At 41.5% G+C, this 18,207-nt stretch overlaps 2 protein-coding genes across 2 annotated transcripts; one reads left to right on the top strand and one right to left on the bottom strand.

Annotated features, from left to right (window-relative positions):
- Positions 1-7,106: 7,106 nt before the first annotated feature.
- On the bottom strand, positions 7,107-11,583 carry tgds (TDP-glucose 4,6-dehydratase). The gene is made up of 12 exons (XM_084713244.1): positions 11,519-11,583; positions 10,634-10,721; positions 10,383-10,451; positions 10,204-10,294; positions 9,950-10,098; positions 9,761-9,859; positions 9,563-9,622; positions 9,447-9,490; positions 9,181-9,346; positions 9,000-9,055; positions 8,364-8,461; positions 7,107-8,193 (listed from the first exon to the last, which is right to left on the bottom strand). The coding sequence occupies exons 1-12, from the start codon at positions 11,581-11,583 to the stop codon at positions 8,099-8,101; spliced, it is 1,080 nt and encodes a 359-aa protein (XP_084569370.1). The 3' UTR covers positions 7,107-8,098.
- A 1,138-nt stretch (positions 11,584-12,721) lies between these two features.
- On the top strand, positions 12,722-17,152 carry gpr180 (G protein-coupled receptor 180). Its single transcript, XM_084713317.1, has 10 exons — positions 12,722-13,015; positions 13,937-14,080; positions 14,183-14,277; positions 14,471-14,576; positions 14,944-15,124; positions 15,335-15,384; positions 15,488-15,645; positions 15,992-16,189; positions 16,282-16,359; positions 16,616-17,152. Exons 1-10 carry the CDS (start codon positions 12,862-12,864, stop codon positions 16,769-16,771), a joined length of 1,320 nt encoding a protein of 439 aa, XP_084569443.1. The 5' UTR covers positions 12,722-12,861; the 3' UTR covers positions 16,772-17,152.
- Positions 17,153-18,207: the final 1,055 nt, after the last annotated feature.

Below are 18,207 nucleotides of genomic sequence, written 5' to 3'. Positions count from 1 at the left end.
TTATCATTAAGCTGTTGTCCTTCGCTAAGTTGGAAATGTTTCCTCCTTTCGCCTGAAAAGTTGCTTTGCATACTCGTTTTTGCAAAGCCCATAATTATCCCCCTACCAGTTCAGAGTATTTCCACACACAACTCTTAATGTTTCTCTTTTCAAGCTAAAGCTGAGGTCACGCTCTCGCTGCAACTTAACTTGTCGTCAGCTTCAGTGTGTTGACAACAACGCCGATGCGCTTGTACGAGCATATGTTGGCGCCATCAGGTCCAGAAGGGATCCAAAGTACTGTAGAAGAAGAATCTGAGCAGTGTTAAAAAGTTGAGACTCTTGCACGCTGCAGCACTTTACAACATGGCTGCTGCTGAAAACAACAGTTGACCAGATTGCGTCAGTGGCAGTTGCTGTTCTGCTGACTCTTAGTGCCACCAGGCTCTTGGGAAACTGTGGCTCTGCTTCCACCACAAACATTGAAAACCCTTGTTTGCCAAAAGCTTCTTTCAAGGGGGACACACAACTAAAAAGCTAAAAGAGTTCAAAAATTTTTCTTGCTCACTCTATCCTGGAGAGTTACATGAAGAGTCTTCTCTAAAAAAAAAAATCAGTCATTCCAAGTTTATTCGTTGGGTCTTTAAGATCTGTGAGGTCAGGGGTAAAAGTTAAGAAATAAAGCCTAAGTCGTTTCACAGCAGGGACAGCCGGGCGTTTCCAAAAGACATAAAGCCACGCCTCCATAGCACATTTTAACCATGTCCTGTCTTACAGCAGTACGAGCGAACACGATCGAGATTCCATTTGAGTCCATACAGTGTGAGATGTGCCTGCTCTGCACTTGTAATTAAGCCCATTTGTCCGTTGCAATGTGTCAAAAAAAATCAGCCGACAAGTTTTGACAGATTAGTCCAACTTTTAAAAGCAGCATGCAACAGTCCCTCAGAAAACCAGCTGTTTCATGTGTTGTTGTTGTTGTTGTTAAATGCCAAAATTAAATCTTAGAACCCATTCTTGATGGGCTTTCAGCTATCGTCTAACAACAGTTTTGATTTTTACTAGCTTATCTGCATCCATGTGCAGATATCTGTTTATGGAGATTAGCTTCCAGCTCCATTCTCACGTCTCCAGTCGCTAACAGCTCAGAAGAGGAAGTGTTCCTGTCGCCCTCAGAGGCTGAATCGTTGTCAGACTGCACAGTAAGATACAGGTCAGATAAAGTGTGCTAGAGGAAAAGTGGCGCAACAGAACTGAAAATCTTTGGCTGCAACAAGATCACATGAATTTTTTTCTGTGACGTAATCGATGCCTGATGCTCGGTTAGCCCTGCTGTGTAACCGGGCAACAAGGGGCAGTTGACCTGATACCCTGGACTCATGTTTCATCCCTGATTGAACTTCTAAATCCCCCCACTGCGTTAATTAGCAGCAAAATAAATAAATAAATAAAAAGCTTTGTTGCTAGGTGATGGGGAAAATTGCTCTTTGTCATCAGGGTCTTGATTTGTTTTCTTTCCGTGAACAACTGGTGAAATAAAATGTAAATAGTTCAACTCTCCTTAAAACGAAAAGAGAAGAATCTCCACTGAAAAAGAATGTGAATTATAAATGAGAATAATTCTACGTGAATTATAAGTGAAAACAACACTTGATGTGTTAAAACATCACGTTTGATCACTCAGCGTTGGACCAGGCGGTGTCTGGTTAGCTTAGCTCAGTGGGCAATTTGAACACAGATTTATTCCTTCTTTCTTTATGGAAAATACATGTTTACACATACATAAACCAATAATTACCAGTTAATGCTCACAAGGCAGAGGCCCTCAAATTGCCCACTGGCTTTGACAAATGACAAGGCTGGACCAAGACAATAAAACATATGCAAGTGTTGTTGTTTTTTGGTCAAGGAGTTAAAAAAAAAATTGCCAAGCAAATGAAAACAATTCTACAGCAGGCTTTAGTTATGTTCGAACTCTGATATTTCCCGTCTCTTATGATTTTTAGACTACGTTTTAATCACAGCTCGTGTTTGAGTCAATCTTCAGATCGATTTCCCTCGAGTGCAGTTGATCGGGAGTTGTGGGAAACTAGCTGGCTGGCACAACATTTGAGGAGAGTGTCAGGCTCAGTGATGCTGGAGGACTCAGGATTCGAGCAGACAGCAGGTCACACATACAAACAAACAAACAAACAAACTAGCTTCTCAGTGAAGAGACTCCAGCTTGTTCGGCCTTTTCCACCAACACGGAAACAGTTCTGTGTCCGTTCAAGCGCCTGATTTTGAGCCGTTTGGAGCACTTTGGACAAAAATAAATTGGTCCAGAATCTGAGAAGTTCACAGCAGGTTGTCTTTGACCTGAAGTGCAAACCGAAGTGGGCGTGTCATAGTTTATGTTGAAGTTGTGCCCTCCATCGATGACCAAGAGTCCTGACAGAGAGCTACTTTGGTGGAAAAACACTAGTAGTGGTTGAAATGAGGGGCCAGTAAAAGGGAGTTCAAAGTGATGATGCTAGGTTCAAGGACAGCTGTCAGAGGACGCAACAAAAAAAAAAAAAAAACTGGACACAGCACACTGCACCATGTCCAACTGCTCCTCAGGGCCACTTCTAAACAAAAAACAGAAAAGTTTGAGCGTTTTCTTTTTCATTAAAGTGTAGTTCATCATTGTATTTTTGCTGTAGTTCAACTTGCACACTAATTCTAAACTCTCACGAGCACCAGTTTAAAATGCTGATAAAGTTGTTGACCAGAGCTGTGTTTTTAGATGTCCCAATAGATGATTTTAGCCCCTGTTAACCAATCAAAGACTTTTTCTGTGGCCATGATGTGAACAAGACTTTAATTTTTCATGCAGCAATGGTGGATAGCCTCCATCTTAGATGTCTTACAAGACCTGTTGGTCAGCATGAAGGGAAATCCAGCAGGAAGCTACAATTAAGTTGAAGTGCAAATGACAATCAATAATGAAGGATTTGCTTTGTTTAAAACTCACTTTACACATCAACAGAACTCTTTAACTTGCACCTTTTGCAGAACTTTTCTTAACCAGCTGTCTTGTTGGCAGTTATTAGATAGCTGTCAGCTTTTAAACAATGCACATTTAACCTGTGTCCTCCATCGTGGAGGAGAAGGACCTGCACAGGCAGATAAATGCCAAACTGAAGTTAATTACCTTACAACTTACAGATGAAAATAAACTCTCTGATCCAAAAGTTTCCGCCCGAATAACACAATTTAAATGCCTGATTTGTCAACAAGCTCTCAGCATTTGTTACTTGAATCCACGACTGTTGCCAACCACAAACTTAGTATGCAGCTATCGTAGTCCCGTGTTTTTAAAAAATGATGCCAGGTATGCTAAAATGCACTTCTTGCAGCCTAAATTGAAAAGCATACTTTTTTTTTTTTTAAAGATATACAGTGAGAGACGAAGCCACTTCAGCTCAGTGTGTAGACATCGCTGTGCCTTCTAACAGCCACTAGGGGGCAGACAGAATAATTGTGAATAAATGAAGGAGTAACTGAGAATTTCAGGAATTGCTGATGTTTTATAAGATATGACCGCTGACAGTGCAGATAGGAATTTGTGAGTTATACAGCAGGGAGTCATAGAAGGTAAGACTTAGAGTTTACCTCACTTTTCATCTTGTTTATAGAGCAATGTTAAGTAGTGTTTGTCAGAGTACACACATACTGTATATATGCAATGTATTTAGGTCTTTTTCTAGGGAGGACAGATTATATCTGTCAGTCCTCACTACTATTAAACTGTGTTGGAGCAACACTTAACTACCACTGTGCCCCAAACCCCCGTCCCACCTCGTCAAAACTGAACTTCTACATTAAGTGCAATAGAGATCAACTACTTGCGGCTTGCTTTCACTTTGCCATCGCCGAGATTCTCTGCGCTCCGTTCAGATCGGAGCACAACACTGGCAACAAGTGAAAAAAAAAGCCCAAATTCTGACGTGTGCACGGTGCCTTGAAATGACTGAATTGCATTGGTTAGGGCTGGGTATTTTTCAATACAGCTGCAAAGTCCAAACTCTTTCCTTTATAATAGAAATATAGCAACAGATGACAGTAAATGCGTGGTATAGTAGGTATAGAGTCGGGAGGAGGTATATGCATCTGTCACTGTACGTACAAGAAGATGTACAAGAAGAGATGATAGTTTGATTTCTTTGGTTAAATGGATGCCTGTTAGTTCTGTTGGCCTTTATGTTTTCAGTAACGTAGCGGCAGGGCTCTTTGGATGGGAAAGTAGCTTCGTACGAGGATGAATTCTCATGACCCCTGACATTTCCTGACATAGCACCGTCACAAGGCATCATTTTAAATTTGTCCAAACAGTTTGATTTACAGCCAAAATTGGAGGCAGTCGAGTTTTTATCCTCATACTGCGAGCGTTTGCAGACGCAACATTACCCTTCCACAAACATCCAGATACCTTCACACCTTTTAGTTTAACTGTGAACAGTACTCGTCATCAGTTAGTTACCAGGATGTAGATCTAGCTCACCTTTAATCTGAAACAACAACAAAGTTTACATTTGGGCCATCAGAAATGTACTTTGTCCAGATAAATTTTAGGAGCTTGGTGGCTCATGGATGCTAGTGCTTAAAAATATTAGCATCCATCCCTGAAAACTAATGCCATTACTATTGTGAGCATGTTAGCATGTTGGTGTTAGCTTAAATATAGCACATCAGAGTGGCTAGCATGGCTGTAGGTGCTCTTGCTGCTAGCCTTGTCCAATCAGTGTTTTTTTTTTTTTTTTTTTTTTCCCATTCATTGAAACCCTAGGGTGTTTCTTTTTGCCACCCAGTAGAGATATCATGGGAATAAACACATCCCCTCTACAGTAAACGGGTCTAAACGTACCGTGTGTTTGGACCGTCAGCTCAGTTTATTCTTCTGAAGGAGGATCTAAGTTCTCATTTAAAAATCCAGCACTTTAGTTTTTGGTTTTTGAATATTTTCAAAACCTGTCGATGCCTTAAATCCAAGGGTGATACCCAGCCCTAATGGAGCAGATAGTGAAGTTGGCTATACAGCATCGCCATGGCAACAGAAACCATGGAAAATGATTCTGCAACAACACGGTAACTAAACTTACCAGCAGGAGTGCTTCGATTGTCGGCGAACAATTTAATGGTGCTATGCTCCCATTGCTGCGGCCTGCAGGCCCCTCTGTTGTAGAAAGACTTCGAATCCCACAGAGTTTTACAGAAAATACTTCAGTTAATATTTAGTTTAATGTTCGACTAAAGTCTTCTGTAATGCGTGTCCTTCAGAGCCTCTGAGAGGTACGAAGGAGTGAGTGAGTGAGTGTTTGTGGTGTAGCGCAGCCAGGTGTCAAAAAGAGAGGTTTCTCCACAGTTTAGTGTGTGTGAGTGTGTGTGTGTGTGTGTTATATGGAAAAGGTTCTTCCAGATATGAAACCGTTTTTGTTTTTTTGTTTGGTTTTTTAATTTTGGGACCAGGTGGAGTTCTAGTTAACAGCAACCGTAAAAATTCAGCTGTTTGCACACACAGAGTTCTCGAGTCTACTTTTCGCTGCTAGTTTGTGTAATTTATCAAGCCTTTTTGGGGAAATATTTATTTTTATAAGCTTAATAATACGAAAGTTGATATTTTACAAAGTGACTTGACCAAAAGACAGTAAACAAAAACACTGGCACTTGAATGTTGAATGTCATTGGTATGAGTGAAAATTTCTATTTTTCTGGGGTAGTGTGAGCTTTTTAATGTTAAAGATGCAACGTGTAGGGATTTCTCTTTCAATATGTCACTGTAACAAGCTGTGATCACACATCAATGCATTAAAAAAAAAGTCACTGGTGCCAAAACCACGTAAAATTATCTGCTTGCCAGAAATCCAAACACACCAGTTCTCTGTCGATACAAATTAACCCATGCTGCATGCGCATCTTTTTGTGTTGACTTATATTTTTTTGTCTGACGCTGTTCGTGCACCTGAATGGTGCAACATTTTCTTAAAGTTTGTCAAATAACAATTTAATCGACCCTGAACACCTCTCTGATAGGTCTTTCCACCTAACTTTTAAGCATGTGGAGCGTTCCAATCCAAAGTCTTAAAGGCGGGGCTGTAACATCGTGTGCATGCCCTTGAAAAAAATGTAAGGAGTGTAAGGTCGTACGCGGACGTTCTCGCCACCGTTCAAGCAGCTACCTCGCATTAAGAAATTCCCAGATGATCGATAGGCGGCGAGACGACAGTAGCTAGCGTACCCAGCTGTTTTTTTTTTTAAACACAAAATAAACAAGCACAAAAAAACATCAGCCAGATTATTTTAAACAGCCGTATCGACCCAGAATTAACATTCAGTGCATCCCTACAAGTGTTCCTGCCACTTGTGGTTGTCGTTAAATAGTTAATTTCTAATGCAAAGTTTGAGAAAACCCATCGGTGAGCTGGTCCGATGGCCGTGATGGGGCCGCACAACACGAAAAGATGTGCACGCGTGGCCAGAGTGTGAAGCACGGACCGTTTGTTTTACAGCTGACTGTGACATATAAAGAGAAACGCCCTACACGGGTTACCTTTAAAGTCACATTGGACTCAGTATCAGATCCATAAAAACCCGTCAGTGAGACAGGTTCCATCGCCAATAATGATAATCAACCACGAACAGCCATTTTTAATAATAATTGGCAAACAAAATTTGAGACAATACCACCATATATGCCAAGGTTTGGATTAAAAGAAAATTAATTAACAAAAAGTTAAGATCAAAGACCATTTTGTAAAAAGAAAAAAAAAACATGCAGTACAAAAAACAAGTGTCCAGATTCTCTCCAAGTCAGATGTTTTTTGATTTAGATTTTGTTTGTTTTTTTCATTTGAGTCTTTACACTTTTCCTTCCCGTTTAATACCCTTGTTGTGAATGTCTGGCAAGTGGTGATCTTTAAAGTCTTCTTAACACAGAGTTAACTGTGGTTCTATTGCTATGTTGTTGTGATTTGCATATTTTCAGGCGTCAGTGTGCCGTTGCTCATTTCGAGGCGGGGAGGGGAGCTTCTGGCCAATCAGAAACGGAGAAAAAGACGACCTGATGTCTTTAACACAAGCGATAAGTTTAAACTTTGTGGCTTCGATTCAGTTCAGTTCAGCTCGTAGGAGGGGTGTCACAAATAAAAAGTCGTATTTAGGATTGAGCCTGAATTGAAATTAAAGGAAGCCCAGTGTTGTCGCCGTTCCCGACCGGCCAGACCCCTCTCCCCCCCTCAGTGATGCCGCGCAGCACCACTGGCCTGGTAGTTAGTATTTGCTTTATGTATTAGTTTAGCAGTTGTGCACGAAGAGGAGCACTGCACGAAGAAAAAAAAAAAAAAGAAACTGTGCATCTATTCTGATTTTACCACAAATAAAAGGTTGGATTTGCAAAATTAACCTGTGTTTTGTTCTTTTTCCTCCATGCACAAGTCTGTAAAAGTATAAAATAAACGTGTAAATACACCAAAGTTCTTATACAAGACATTTATTTGCAGTTAAATACACTCTACAGCATTATAAGAAAAATATATCTCTGAATGTGTATAAAACACACCTGACTGAGATGAATGGACTTGAGTTTGCAGCTGTTCCCTTCTTATCCGTTCAATATCAGAAAAATCTAAGTTTCTTAAAAATAAACTAAATGCTTCTGCTCTATAAGCTTAAACATACATTTGGAAATGTGCAGTTTCATCTACAGTTGCTAAAATTTGCTGAAGTCGCCTCATCACTACCTGCTGATTTGAACTTCGAAGGAAACGCAGCAAGATTTCTGAAAAAATATCAGTAGGTTTCAGCCTTTAATTCTAAACAATGAGCAGTAGAGTTGAACAAAATAAGACCACTTGTCAGCATCAACTGATTCAGTCATTAATAACAAGATAAAGTGCTTTGATTTCCAGGTGAAACTTTGGTTGAAGGCCGACGCTTCAGGCCCCGTTGGTCCAACAAAACTTCAGAAACAGTCGACGACAGTAAAGAGTTCATGTGTTCAGTATTTGTGACTTAAGCTGTAAATCAGCCATAAAAGCCTCTGTGCTACACAAATATCATGTGAAGTAAGGAAAGTCGCAGCGGCGGCAGCTGAGCCCACTCATTCGCCGGTAGCTTTTTCAAGCTCGCCTCTGATTGGTCCTCGGTCCTCGCTTGTGTCTGACCAGAAGTCTGGGTTGTCTTGGTACCATTTGACTGAAAGATACACAGAGAAAAATTTTCATCATGTACATTTCTCTTCTTCTGCTTCTATCCAGAGAAGAAACATCTAGATTTATTTAAACAGTGTGGACTAAAACGATTTTTCTCTTTAGTATCCAGGGACGTGTGTGTGTGTGTGTGTGTGTGTGTGTGTGTTACTGTACCAGTCTGTCTGATGCCTTCAGCCCAGGACACCTGAGCTCTCCAGCCCAGCTGCTGCAGCTTCTCACATTTGACGGGGTATCGCAGGTCGACACGCGGCCTACAGAGAGCAGAGGTCAAAGGTCAGTGCTTGATGTTTCAGATGCACATATATTAAGTAGGAAGCATCAGACGATTCTCATGTTGACAGCTGGAGAAATCAGCTCACGACTGTGTGAGTTAAACTGCCGCAGGTGAGGACTAATCTGAAGCAGTTTTTATAGTATTAATAATTTATTAATACTGGTGACCCGCCAGACATTTTCACATTTGTGTTTTTGGTGTCTGGGTTGACTCAAGTGCTGGTTATATTGCCATGGTAACCACTGGATAAAACCTGTAAATACATCAGGCTTTTGGCTTCTCTGGGTTTGCAAGTATGATGAGTCATTGTGCAACTTCTAGGCCACAAAGGTGCAACTACTTAAATTTAAGTTTTAAACCGTGAAAAGTTTGTCCCTAATTCAAAATATTTGCTGAAGAGCGTTGCAAAAAGCCTCATTGGTTTTTGAGTGTTAAGACTCAGGCTTTCACAATTTGCACCACGGCAATTTACCTTAAATTATCCTTCCAAAATATGAAAATGAAAAGTTTCTCACCTGTCAGGCACAAACTCGAGCCAATCATTCACCTCAGAGTCTGGCACGTTCTTCACCTAAAAAAAACAGACAGTGATTCTTTATGTAAATCTAAATAATGTGCTTTCCTGTTGTCTTATCAGTTGACATATCTGCCGTCTCCCATTATGTTTGAATCTGGAGAGCAGTTCCCTGAACGCACCATCTTAACGAGCTCCCTGGCCAGTTGCACTATAGGGATCTCACAGCTCGCTCCCATGTTGTAGATTTCTCCTACAACCCCTTTTTCTAGAACCAGCAGGAAGGCGTTGATGGCGTCGTCAACAAACAGGAAATGGCGTGATTTAGGGAGGGTTCCCTGGATGGTGCTGCGGCACAGAGCAGAAAGATTTAATCAGCTTTGTACCGTGACGAACAAACACTGCAGCTGGGTTAAACCTTTCCAAAATAAAGTTCGAACACGCCTACCATTTCTTATCCACTTTTAAGAGGGTGAGGAACCTTGGAATGACCTGGAAGATCAAGAAGATGTTATTCTCGCCATTCCACCTGTTTGGAAAAACAACTCAGGCACAGTGCCGTACCTTCTCAGTGTACTGCCGGGGCCCGTAGATGTTGTTGCTCCTGGTGATGATGATGGGAAACTGGAAACAGATCAGCAGAGAACAAAATCTAGATCATTGCATCTGCAAACTTAGTAAAGTTAAAGATCAAGTCAAGTCTTAAAAACCCATTTATTCATGTTTTTTTGAAGCTGCTTCCCTGCCAGTGTGAGTCCGTACCTTATATTTGTCCCAGTAGGATCTGACCAGGAACTCTGCAGCTGCTTTAGTTGCAGAATACGGGTTGGAGGGCCTCACTGGGCTGCTTTCATCAAACACCTGCAGAGAAGAAAAAACCCCATATCTGTACTCTTAAAAATATTATTTACAGAGACACAACAGCTGCCACCGTGAGCTCGCGCTAATGACCTCGTCCAGACTGGCTCCGTACACCTCATCAGTGCTGACGTAGACGAAGCGTTGCGGCTGGTGTCGGGCCTGATGGGCGCCTGCCAGCAAAACCCTGGTCCCATCGATGTTAACGCGCTGGAAACTGGACGGAGTTTCAAATGATGACTCTGATCAAAGGAGGAAGAGAAGACGTAGAACATCAGAGGACCAACACACCTGACTGGACTGAACTGACACTGCGGCTGTCACAAAGGTTAACAAATGCTGCTCACCGACGTGTGTTTTGGCCGCCAGGTGAAAGACCACGTCGATGTTTTCTGTGTTGAAAATGTGATTTACCAGACGCGAGTTACACACATCTCCCTGTGGAAAAATAGTTAACTAGTTATTGTACAAAAGCCAAAAACTTCTAGTTTTATTGTACCAATGTGATAACGTGAGCAGGCCTCACTCTGATAAAGGTGTAGTTCGCTCTTTCTTCAACGCTCTCCAGACTCCGGGGGCTGCAGCAGTAATCCAACTGGAAGAGATCAGACGTGTGAGATGATAATACTACAGGAAAAACTCAAGAGACAGAGACAACAACTCACTGTAAAAAAAACTATTTCAGTCATCAGTCACAGGACGGTAAATCAACACTGACTGATGCACATCTGCGTGTTTGTTCATCCGTGAGTGGACAAGGACAATGTCAAGACTCACATTATCCAGGTTAATGATTCTCCAGTCAGGGTGTCTGCAGACCAGTGAGCACACGAGATGGGATCCGCTGGAGAGAGAGAGAGAGAAATGATAATTAATTATTGAAAATTATCAGCAGATTAATCGATAATGAAAATAATAGTTAATTGCAGCCCTAGTTGCAGATTTAAAAAGCAACTTCATCCTTCTAGCAAAAGTCATGATTCACTCAAAACATTTAACTCACTTACGACTAATATTGATTTTTTGGAGGCAGATGCCGATACTGATCTCAGGGAGTAAAATAAATAATCTGACAGTAATGCTGTCAACATTTGCTGATATTTTTAAAGTAATTGTAAGTAACTAAATAAAAAAAATACATAAATATAACTATACATATATATATATTAGAGCCTGACAGATATTGGATTTTTGGGGCAGATGCTGATACTGATATCAACATATATTGGCCAATAGATATATAGAATATATACCTATTTAACACATTAACACATACTTTTTGCATAAGTGGTTAACACGTGACAATATTGCTGATATCGATATAAATAATCTATAATAATATTGGCTGATTTATCTGTCTGATTGGAAACAGCATCATATCTTCAGTTTATTCCACATTTAATAATTGAATTATAATTAGTATTTGAGTATTTAAGCAGTATTTGAGGAATAATCAACAAAAACAGAACTTACAGTTCACCATTGATCTCATGTTGACATGATTCATTCACTATAAACTTTATTAACTTTAAAAAATATCGAGACAAACTGTGATCGTTGTTCGGCGCCTTCGTGTAACGTGAAGAGCAAGACAAAATTATAACATAAATGATTATAAAATACGACTAATATAATATAATGTATATAATGATGTGAACTCACATGAATCCGGAGCCTCCAGTCACCAGAACCGTCTTGTTGAAGTCCATCATCATCATCATCATCATCCTCCGCTCCTCAACACTGAACACCGGCGGCTGTCACTTCACTTTCAGCTCTGCTACAAACATAATAACGACATTTTAACCGTTTTTATCCTCCGTTATCGATCCTGCAGGCAGCTAACTACAACAGGTAAATACACGACTTCTCCGTTTTTCCTTCCGCAGTACAGTAGAAACATTGTGCGATGTGCGACAGTCGCGCACCGTTTTACGGCAGTGTTGACACGTTGAAAATGGGCGGGACACTTATCGCGTGCAGACGGGTTTCTACTCTTTCATTGGTTGTTGTCTGTGACGGAGTAACTCGTCCGCTGTTTGATTGCGTGAATCCCAAATCAATCAAACTGTGAGCGCTGCCTACCAGGCAACGCAACGGCGTCAAGTCAGCTGCAGTAAAATACGTAACTGCCGGAGATTATTTTCAAAATAAAAGTGTTGGGCTAACACATTGAGTTAATATGGATTTACTATTTGAAATCACGCATGTTGGGTGTATTTCAGGAAATACGCTGCTGTTACATACAGAAGCGTGTTACTACATGCCAGAAAAATTCTCTCAAATCAATCAATCATCAATGTTATAACATTATTTCCCGTTATCACAATGTACAAACTTATCACGTTATAACAAGAAACTTTTCTTTCGTAACAATATATTATTTGTTTTGTTTTACCATGAAGTTTCATGTTATAACGTAATAACATATTTAACATAAGCAAGAAAAAAATCTTTTAATGACAATATACTATTTATCAACGTGAAATGTTTAAATGTTTAAATTATTATAAATTATATATTATAGTTAATACGCTTTAAGTTGGCACAGTAAAACATGAAACATTTTATGTTATATCAAATTAACAATAAGTTATTCAATAATTATAACAAGAAAAGTTTTTGTTATAACATAATACTTTTAACTTAAAACATATTTTTCCATAATAAAACGAAAAACCTCGTTAGAACAATAAACTTGTTATGATATTATACTGAACGGTTTTTCTTTTTCTGGCGAAGCAGCAATATACTTCCATATAATTCAGCATTATAATTTTTACAGTGCATAAGATGTTTTGTTTAATTTTATTATTTAACATAAAATTCCTCTCTTGATTTGTTCTATTCGCCAAAGTGAGACAGAGCTTTTATTTTGAGGACAGAAACAGCTAACTTCCGGTCTCAGCCTAGCTAACTTCAGATGACTTGACGCAGCTGCTTTACTTCTGGCTTCGTGGCTCATTGAATCCGTTTGCTAACGTTTATTTGTCGATAACGTTAAAATGCACAAGTGTAAAATGTCGTATTTGCTCGCGTCGTTTGTCGCCGCGGTGCTGCTCGGCTCGGAGGCTTCCGGGAAAACTGTGACGGGACTTTTCAAGAGCGAAGTGGCGAGACAGCAGAACGGCCAGTTCATCACTAAATTCATGTACCAAGGTAACGATGCTGCTGATGTGTCATTCAGCACCGACAGGGTTAGCTGAGATTCAGTATTTATGTAAGACTCAACTCACAGCTCTTTATGTCGTTTTCCTGCGCTTCTCAATGTGGTAACGGCTCATCTTTGGGTGTAACTAATGTGTCATCATCACTTTATCTGAGATTGATTACATTTCCTCTCCTGTTTCTATTTTTGTGCCAGTTAATGTCAGAGATTTTCCAGCATCATTATAGTTAGTCTTTTATTTTTTCAGTGAGTGTTTCAGTTGCTCACTTTAGTGTGTTTTTCACTGAAAAAAATGAATTTAGTGGAACCAACTGATCTTTTCTAATCATCCTAAATATAAAAGTTTTATATATTTAAGTTGTTTGAACTTAAATATTCTAGTATTCATCCTCAGAACATGTCAGAATGTAAAGTTTTTCATTAGGCAAGTAAAAACTTCATGTGAAAGCTGGATGCTGAAAAGCTGCATCCTGATCTGTAGATTCACTTAAATCTCAGAGCATTTTATTTTTGCTTCTCTAGTGTCAACTTGTCCTGAATCAGGTAACTGTTGAAAACAAGACTTCTGATGTAGTCCGGTCAGCTTCAGGAGATAATTATGAAACAGGAGGCCGGCTGCCGTGGGGCCCCGGACCTCCAGGGGCCCCTGAAAGCCACAGACTCTCTGTTATTCAACTGGTGTTGTGTTCTTTATCAAACAGTATGTCGAGTATATTTTTGATGAATCAAATAATTGTTTAGTGTATAAGATGTCGAAAAATGTTGGAAAAAAATGTTGCATCATTACAGTACACTTTTAATGGATATTATAGGATAGTTTTTCTAATACCAGTATCAGAGGAGCCTCCTACATGCATGCCAGTTTTTTTCCCATCCATCTAACACCCCTGTCCGTCTCCGTCTTCCTGCAGGTGATAGCGGCCTGTTGGTCTGCAGGCTGGACAACTCTGCTCTGGCTACGGAGAAGGAGTCCAGGTTGCTGCTGTATCAGGACATGGACTCGGACCTGGACAACCTCAGCTGCTCCGAGAGGCTCACTAAAGCTCAGCTGACCAGTAAGAACCAGCAATCGCTGATCTCTGATCTGCTGGATGCGATGCGACCGTACTGATCTATGCCTGATATTCTTCTGCTTCTTCTTCCTCCCTCTGTTTCAGTTTCTCTCAGCCAAGAGGAGCACAACCAGACGATCCCTCGTCAGTCCTCGCCTACGTTCTGGCAGGCCCTGTATGCTGACAGATACACATGTCAGGTAACACATAACTGCACATTTAATTTTCTGTTACAAAGGGAAGTGTGTTGGAGAGAAGGCAGACATCTCTACGACCGTTATCTCTCTGCACTTCACACCAAAAAAATAAAAGTAGATAGATACAGATGAGTAGATTTGGGTTGAAAAGTGCAGTCGTGTGTCACACTAACGTCTCCTCTCTGTGTCTCTCCAGGACGGTGCAGTGATCCCTTCTCATGCCGATCTCAGTTTCACCGTTTTGCTGTTTAACGCCGATTCAGCTGGAAACCCTCTGGAGCACTTCAGCGCAGAGGAGGCAGGTCAGACATCCCCGACAGACTCATTCTATATTGAAAACGTGACCTATGCAACTGCATTTATTGCAACACTTTAAACGTGGCGATAAACTCTTTGACAGTCTGGGAATTGTTGGTTAAGGTACCTTGAAAGTTTGCTTTATTCTTGTGTTGAGAAACATTAAAAAAAGATGTTTGTGTTAAATATTTAAATGATAAAAAGTACTTAATGGTCTGCCAGATGTTATGTTTGTTAACCTGCGCAGATGTGACATTATAATTGTGTTGTAACTCCAGGCTGTGATTTGTAGAAGATGTCAGGGATTAGTCCTGAGAGATCTGCATTATTCATGCGGGACAAAATGTTTTCCTGCCTTTTATTCTCTCGCAGGTCTCCAGAGTTTTTACTTCCTCCTGCTGCTGGCCTACTTCGTCGCCTGCTGCATCTACATCCAGCCGCTGTACCAGGCTCTGAGGAAAGGCGGCCCCATGCACACCGTCCTCAAAGTGCTGACCACGGCGCTGGCGTTGCAGGGCTGCTCCGCCCTCTGCAACTACATCCACCTGGCCAGGTAGATTCAGAGACCGAGGCTCCCATCTGAATGTTTGTAGTTGCAGTTAACAGTGTTGTTTCTTTCTTTTTGTTGTCTTTATCTCTTCTTACCATGTGTGTATTTGTTGACCTGGGTGGTGACCTGCTGCACACAGTTGCCAGAACAGAGATAAATAAAGAACAATATGAACTATTGTGCTCTTTTGTTCTCTCCTTTTGTGTTCTGCAGATATTCCAGAGATGGTGTTGGTATTCCACTGATCGGCAGCCTTGCAGAGTGTATGTACCTCTGTCTTATAAATGTCCTTTCCTTCCATCTTTATTTATATCTGCTGCACTGTGCTTATATCTGTTGTGTCATGTCTCCCTGCTCCCTGTGCAGTCTGGGATATGGTGTCCCAGGTGTCCATGCTGTACATGTTGCTCAGTCTGTGTATGGGCTGGACTCTGAGCCGAGGCAGGAAGCCCCAGTCCAGACCTCTGCAGTGGGAACAGTCTCCGGCGTCCACGGCTGTCGCTGTCGGTGGAGTCGTCACACAGGTACGCAGGATTACAGTTGAATTTGATGCTGCAAAAATTAATATGTGAATTAGACATTTCCATCAACTGGTTTGGAGCAAATAAAAGGCAAACATCTCCTTAAGCATGCATAAAATCTTTTTATGCAAAATTGAGTGCGTTTTCTCAGATTTTGTCATTTCATTGACCATTTCTAATGCAATACTATGTCGATAAACTCCAGAGGAAAGTCAGATTCGTGACAAAAGTAAGTTAGATTGAGAGTATTTGTTATGAATAGTAATTGATGGGAATACATCAGCATCAGAAACCTTCAAAAGTCACCTCATAATCTCAGAGTTAATGAGCGTGAAACTGTCATTTTCAGGGAGTGCTGCTGCTGTGGGAGCAGTACTCTGAATCGGAGAGTGAACATCACAGCTACCACGCCCAGCAGAGTCTGGCAGGCCTCCTCCTCATGGCTCTGAGAGTGATCCTGGCCCTCCTGCTGGCCTCTGTCCTCTACCAGATCATCTCCACCGAGAGGAGCACCCTGAAGAGAGACTTCTACCTCTGCTTCGCTAAAGTAAACCACACAGCACAGCTGACACATCCTCCAGACAAACAAATAGGTACCTGCAGCTTTATCAGGCGGTCATGTGGTCTTCCTCTCCGCAGGGATGCTTCCTGTGGTTCCTGTGCCACCCCGTCCTCTTCCTCATGTCTGTCATCTTCAACGAGCACCAGAGGGAAAAGGTTTGGACGCACAAACAAACCACTTTTTAGCAAAACACCATGTGTGTGATGATGTGTGTGACTGATCAATTAGTCTGAGCTGGAGTTTTCAAGCAATGTAGTGCTTTGTTAGCTTTTGCTTAGGCAGCTAGTTTCTAACAAGGTCACTTCAACCACTTTATAATAAGTTGATAATACTTTGCATGTTGAATTTTAAGCGTTCCTCTGTCTCCAAATGGACAAAAACCCCTCTGTACTTTGTCTTCCCTCTGTGTAGGTGGTGACCATCGGTGTGATCCTCTGCCAGTCCATCTCCATGGTGATCCTCTACCAGCTCTTCCTGTCTCGCTCTCTCTACTGGGAGGTCTCCTCTCTGTCCTCCGTGTCTCTGCCGCTCACCATGTCCAGGACCAACCACAGGGGGCGCTACTGAGCACATCCGCTATCGTGCTTTCGCCTGATTATCACAAGCGCGGGAGAACGCGCCACGACCCCGAGGCTTCACCTCCCTCTGTGTCAGAGGAGGGAGACCTCGTGAGCGTGAAGCTGTCACACTGCAGGGACTCTTCTCCTTTGTACTGTTTCCTGGGAGAATAAAAATAGCCACTAGTAAGCAAGTCACCAGGGAACTACAGGAGGGGGTCACAGAATGACCAGAGGAAGATATTTACAGCAACACCCTACCTCTAGTTACACATGATTTTTGACTGAATCCAACATAGCTGAGCAGGACGGACGAGAACGAACACAAGTGGTTTGTTGTGCTCTCCAAGACGTGCTGGACCTCATAACTAACAGCCAGAACAGACCAACACGAGCACGGCAACATCTTAGGATGTAGCTGCTGGTGAGGTACACGTCTAGAATGAAAGCACAGCAGGCCGAACACTCAAGGACAAAACCCAAAATCAGTATACTTGAGCGGTGCGTTGTGTTCGAGGAAACCTGCAAATGTCTGCGCTCATGGATTTGATAATCTCTCAACCAGCGGAATCACAGATTTAGTATAAAGAGTAAATAGGAAGCACAGAAAGAGTTGCACCACTGCTTGGCTATGGTGTTAGATCAAGTGATGCTGGGTGGATTCAGGGTGGAAAAGAATCTGGACGTGGATCAAATCGCCAAAGAGACGGGGAAAGTTTTTTCTGACTCACTGTCAGATCAGTGGATTAGCATGTGCTAAGATTTATATGATGGAGGTGGAGAGACAACTGACCCTTCCTAAGTCCCGCCCCCTTTTGTGGTCAACTTTCTCCTTTCCTGTTTCCTGTAGTTAGATATGCCATGTGCCTGGCTTGTCTGTGTTAAAAAAAAAAATCAGGATGGTTAAAAGATGTTGCCGCGGGGCTGTAAAAGCTGCATATTCAGATATACATGTCTTAATTTAGCATATCTCAGTACAGGAAACAGGAAAGGAGGGAGTTGACCAGGCTTGCTCGACTGTCACTGGAGCACAGAGTGAAAAAGGGGCGGGACCTAGGAAGGGTCAGTTGGATGGACTGGAGTTACGATGGACAAACGCATGTAAAGATGGATATACTGAAGAATGTGAAGTTTGAACAGATAAGTTACAGTATGTGGTTGAGTAGACGGGTAAATAATCAAGTAAATAAGAAAGGTTGGTGTAATTTGTCTTTGCATATCCAAAGTGATTAATCTGAGCCAAAAGTATCAGTGCGTGTGCTCCCTGTGCATCACAGATCCAGCTGTACTTATTGTTTTTTACACTTGAGCTGACAGCATGTGAGGCTTGAACCTTTGAAATCATATGAACTGTATGTAGCTGCAGACGTACTGCATGACTCACCCTTTTGATTTGTTTTGTTTTTTTAAACTCTCATTTTTAATGCATTGCATCTTGAGCTGGAA

This window comes from Lutjanus erythropterus, chromosome 24 (assembly GCF_056507025.1).
Source record: "Lutjanus erythropterus isolate fLutEry1 chromosome 24, fLutEry1.hap2, whole genome shotgun sequence".
Taxonomy (NCBI): domain Eukaryota; kingdom Metazoa; phylum Chordata; class Actinopteri; order Lutjaniformes; family Lutjanidae; genus Lutjanus; species Lutjanus erythropterus.
This window is presented reverse-complemented; position numbering and strand designations above follow the sequence as displayed.

Excerpts from the sequence above, each read along its gene's own strand:
- tgds (XM_084713244.1), bottom strand. The coding sequence starts at position 11,583 with ATGATGATGATGATGATGATGGACTTCAACAAGACGGTTCTGGTGACT. Across the intron at positions 9,623-9,760 it reads CCTACTGGGACAAATATAAG|TTTCCCATCATCATCACCAG; the intron begins GTACGGACTCAC and ends ATCTGTTTCCAG. Across the intron at positions 8,194-8,363 it reads TGAAGGCATCAGACAGACTG|TCAAATGGTACCAAGACAAC; the intron begins GTACAGTAACAC and ends TGTATCTTTCAG.
- gpr180 (XM_084713317.1), top strand. The coding sequence starts at position 12,862 with ATGCACAAGTGTAAAATGTCGTATTTGCTCGCGTCGTTTGTCGCCGCG. Across the intron at positions 14,577-14,943 it reads CTTCAGCGCAGAGGAGGCAG|GTCTCCAGAGTTTTTACTTC; the intron begins GTCAGACATCCC and ends ATTCTCTCGCAG. Across the intron at positions 15,646-15,991 it reads TCGGTGGAGTCGTCACACAG|GGAGTGCTGCTGCTGTGGGA; the intron begins GTACGCAGGATT and ends TGTCATTTTCAG.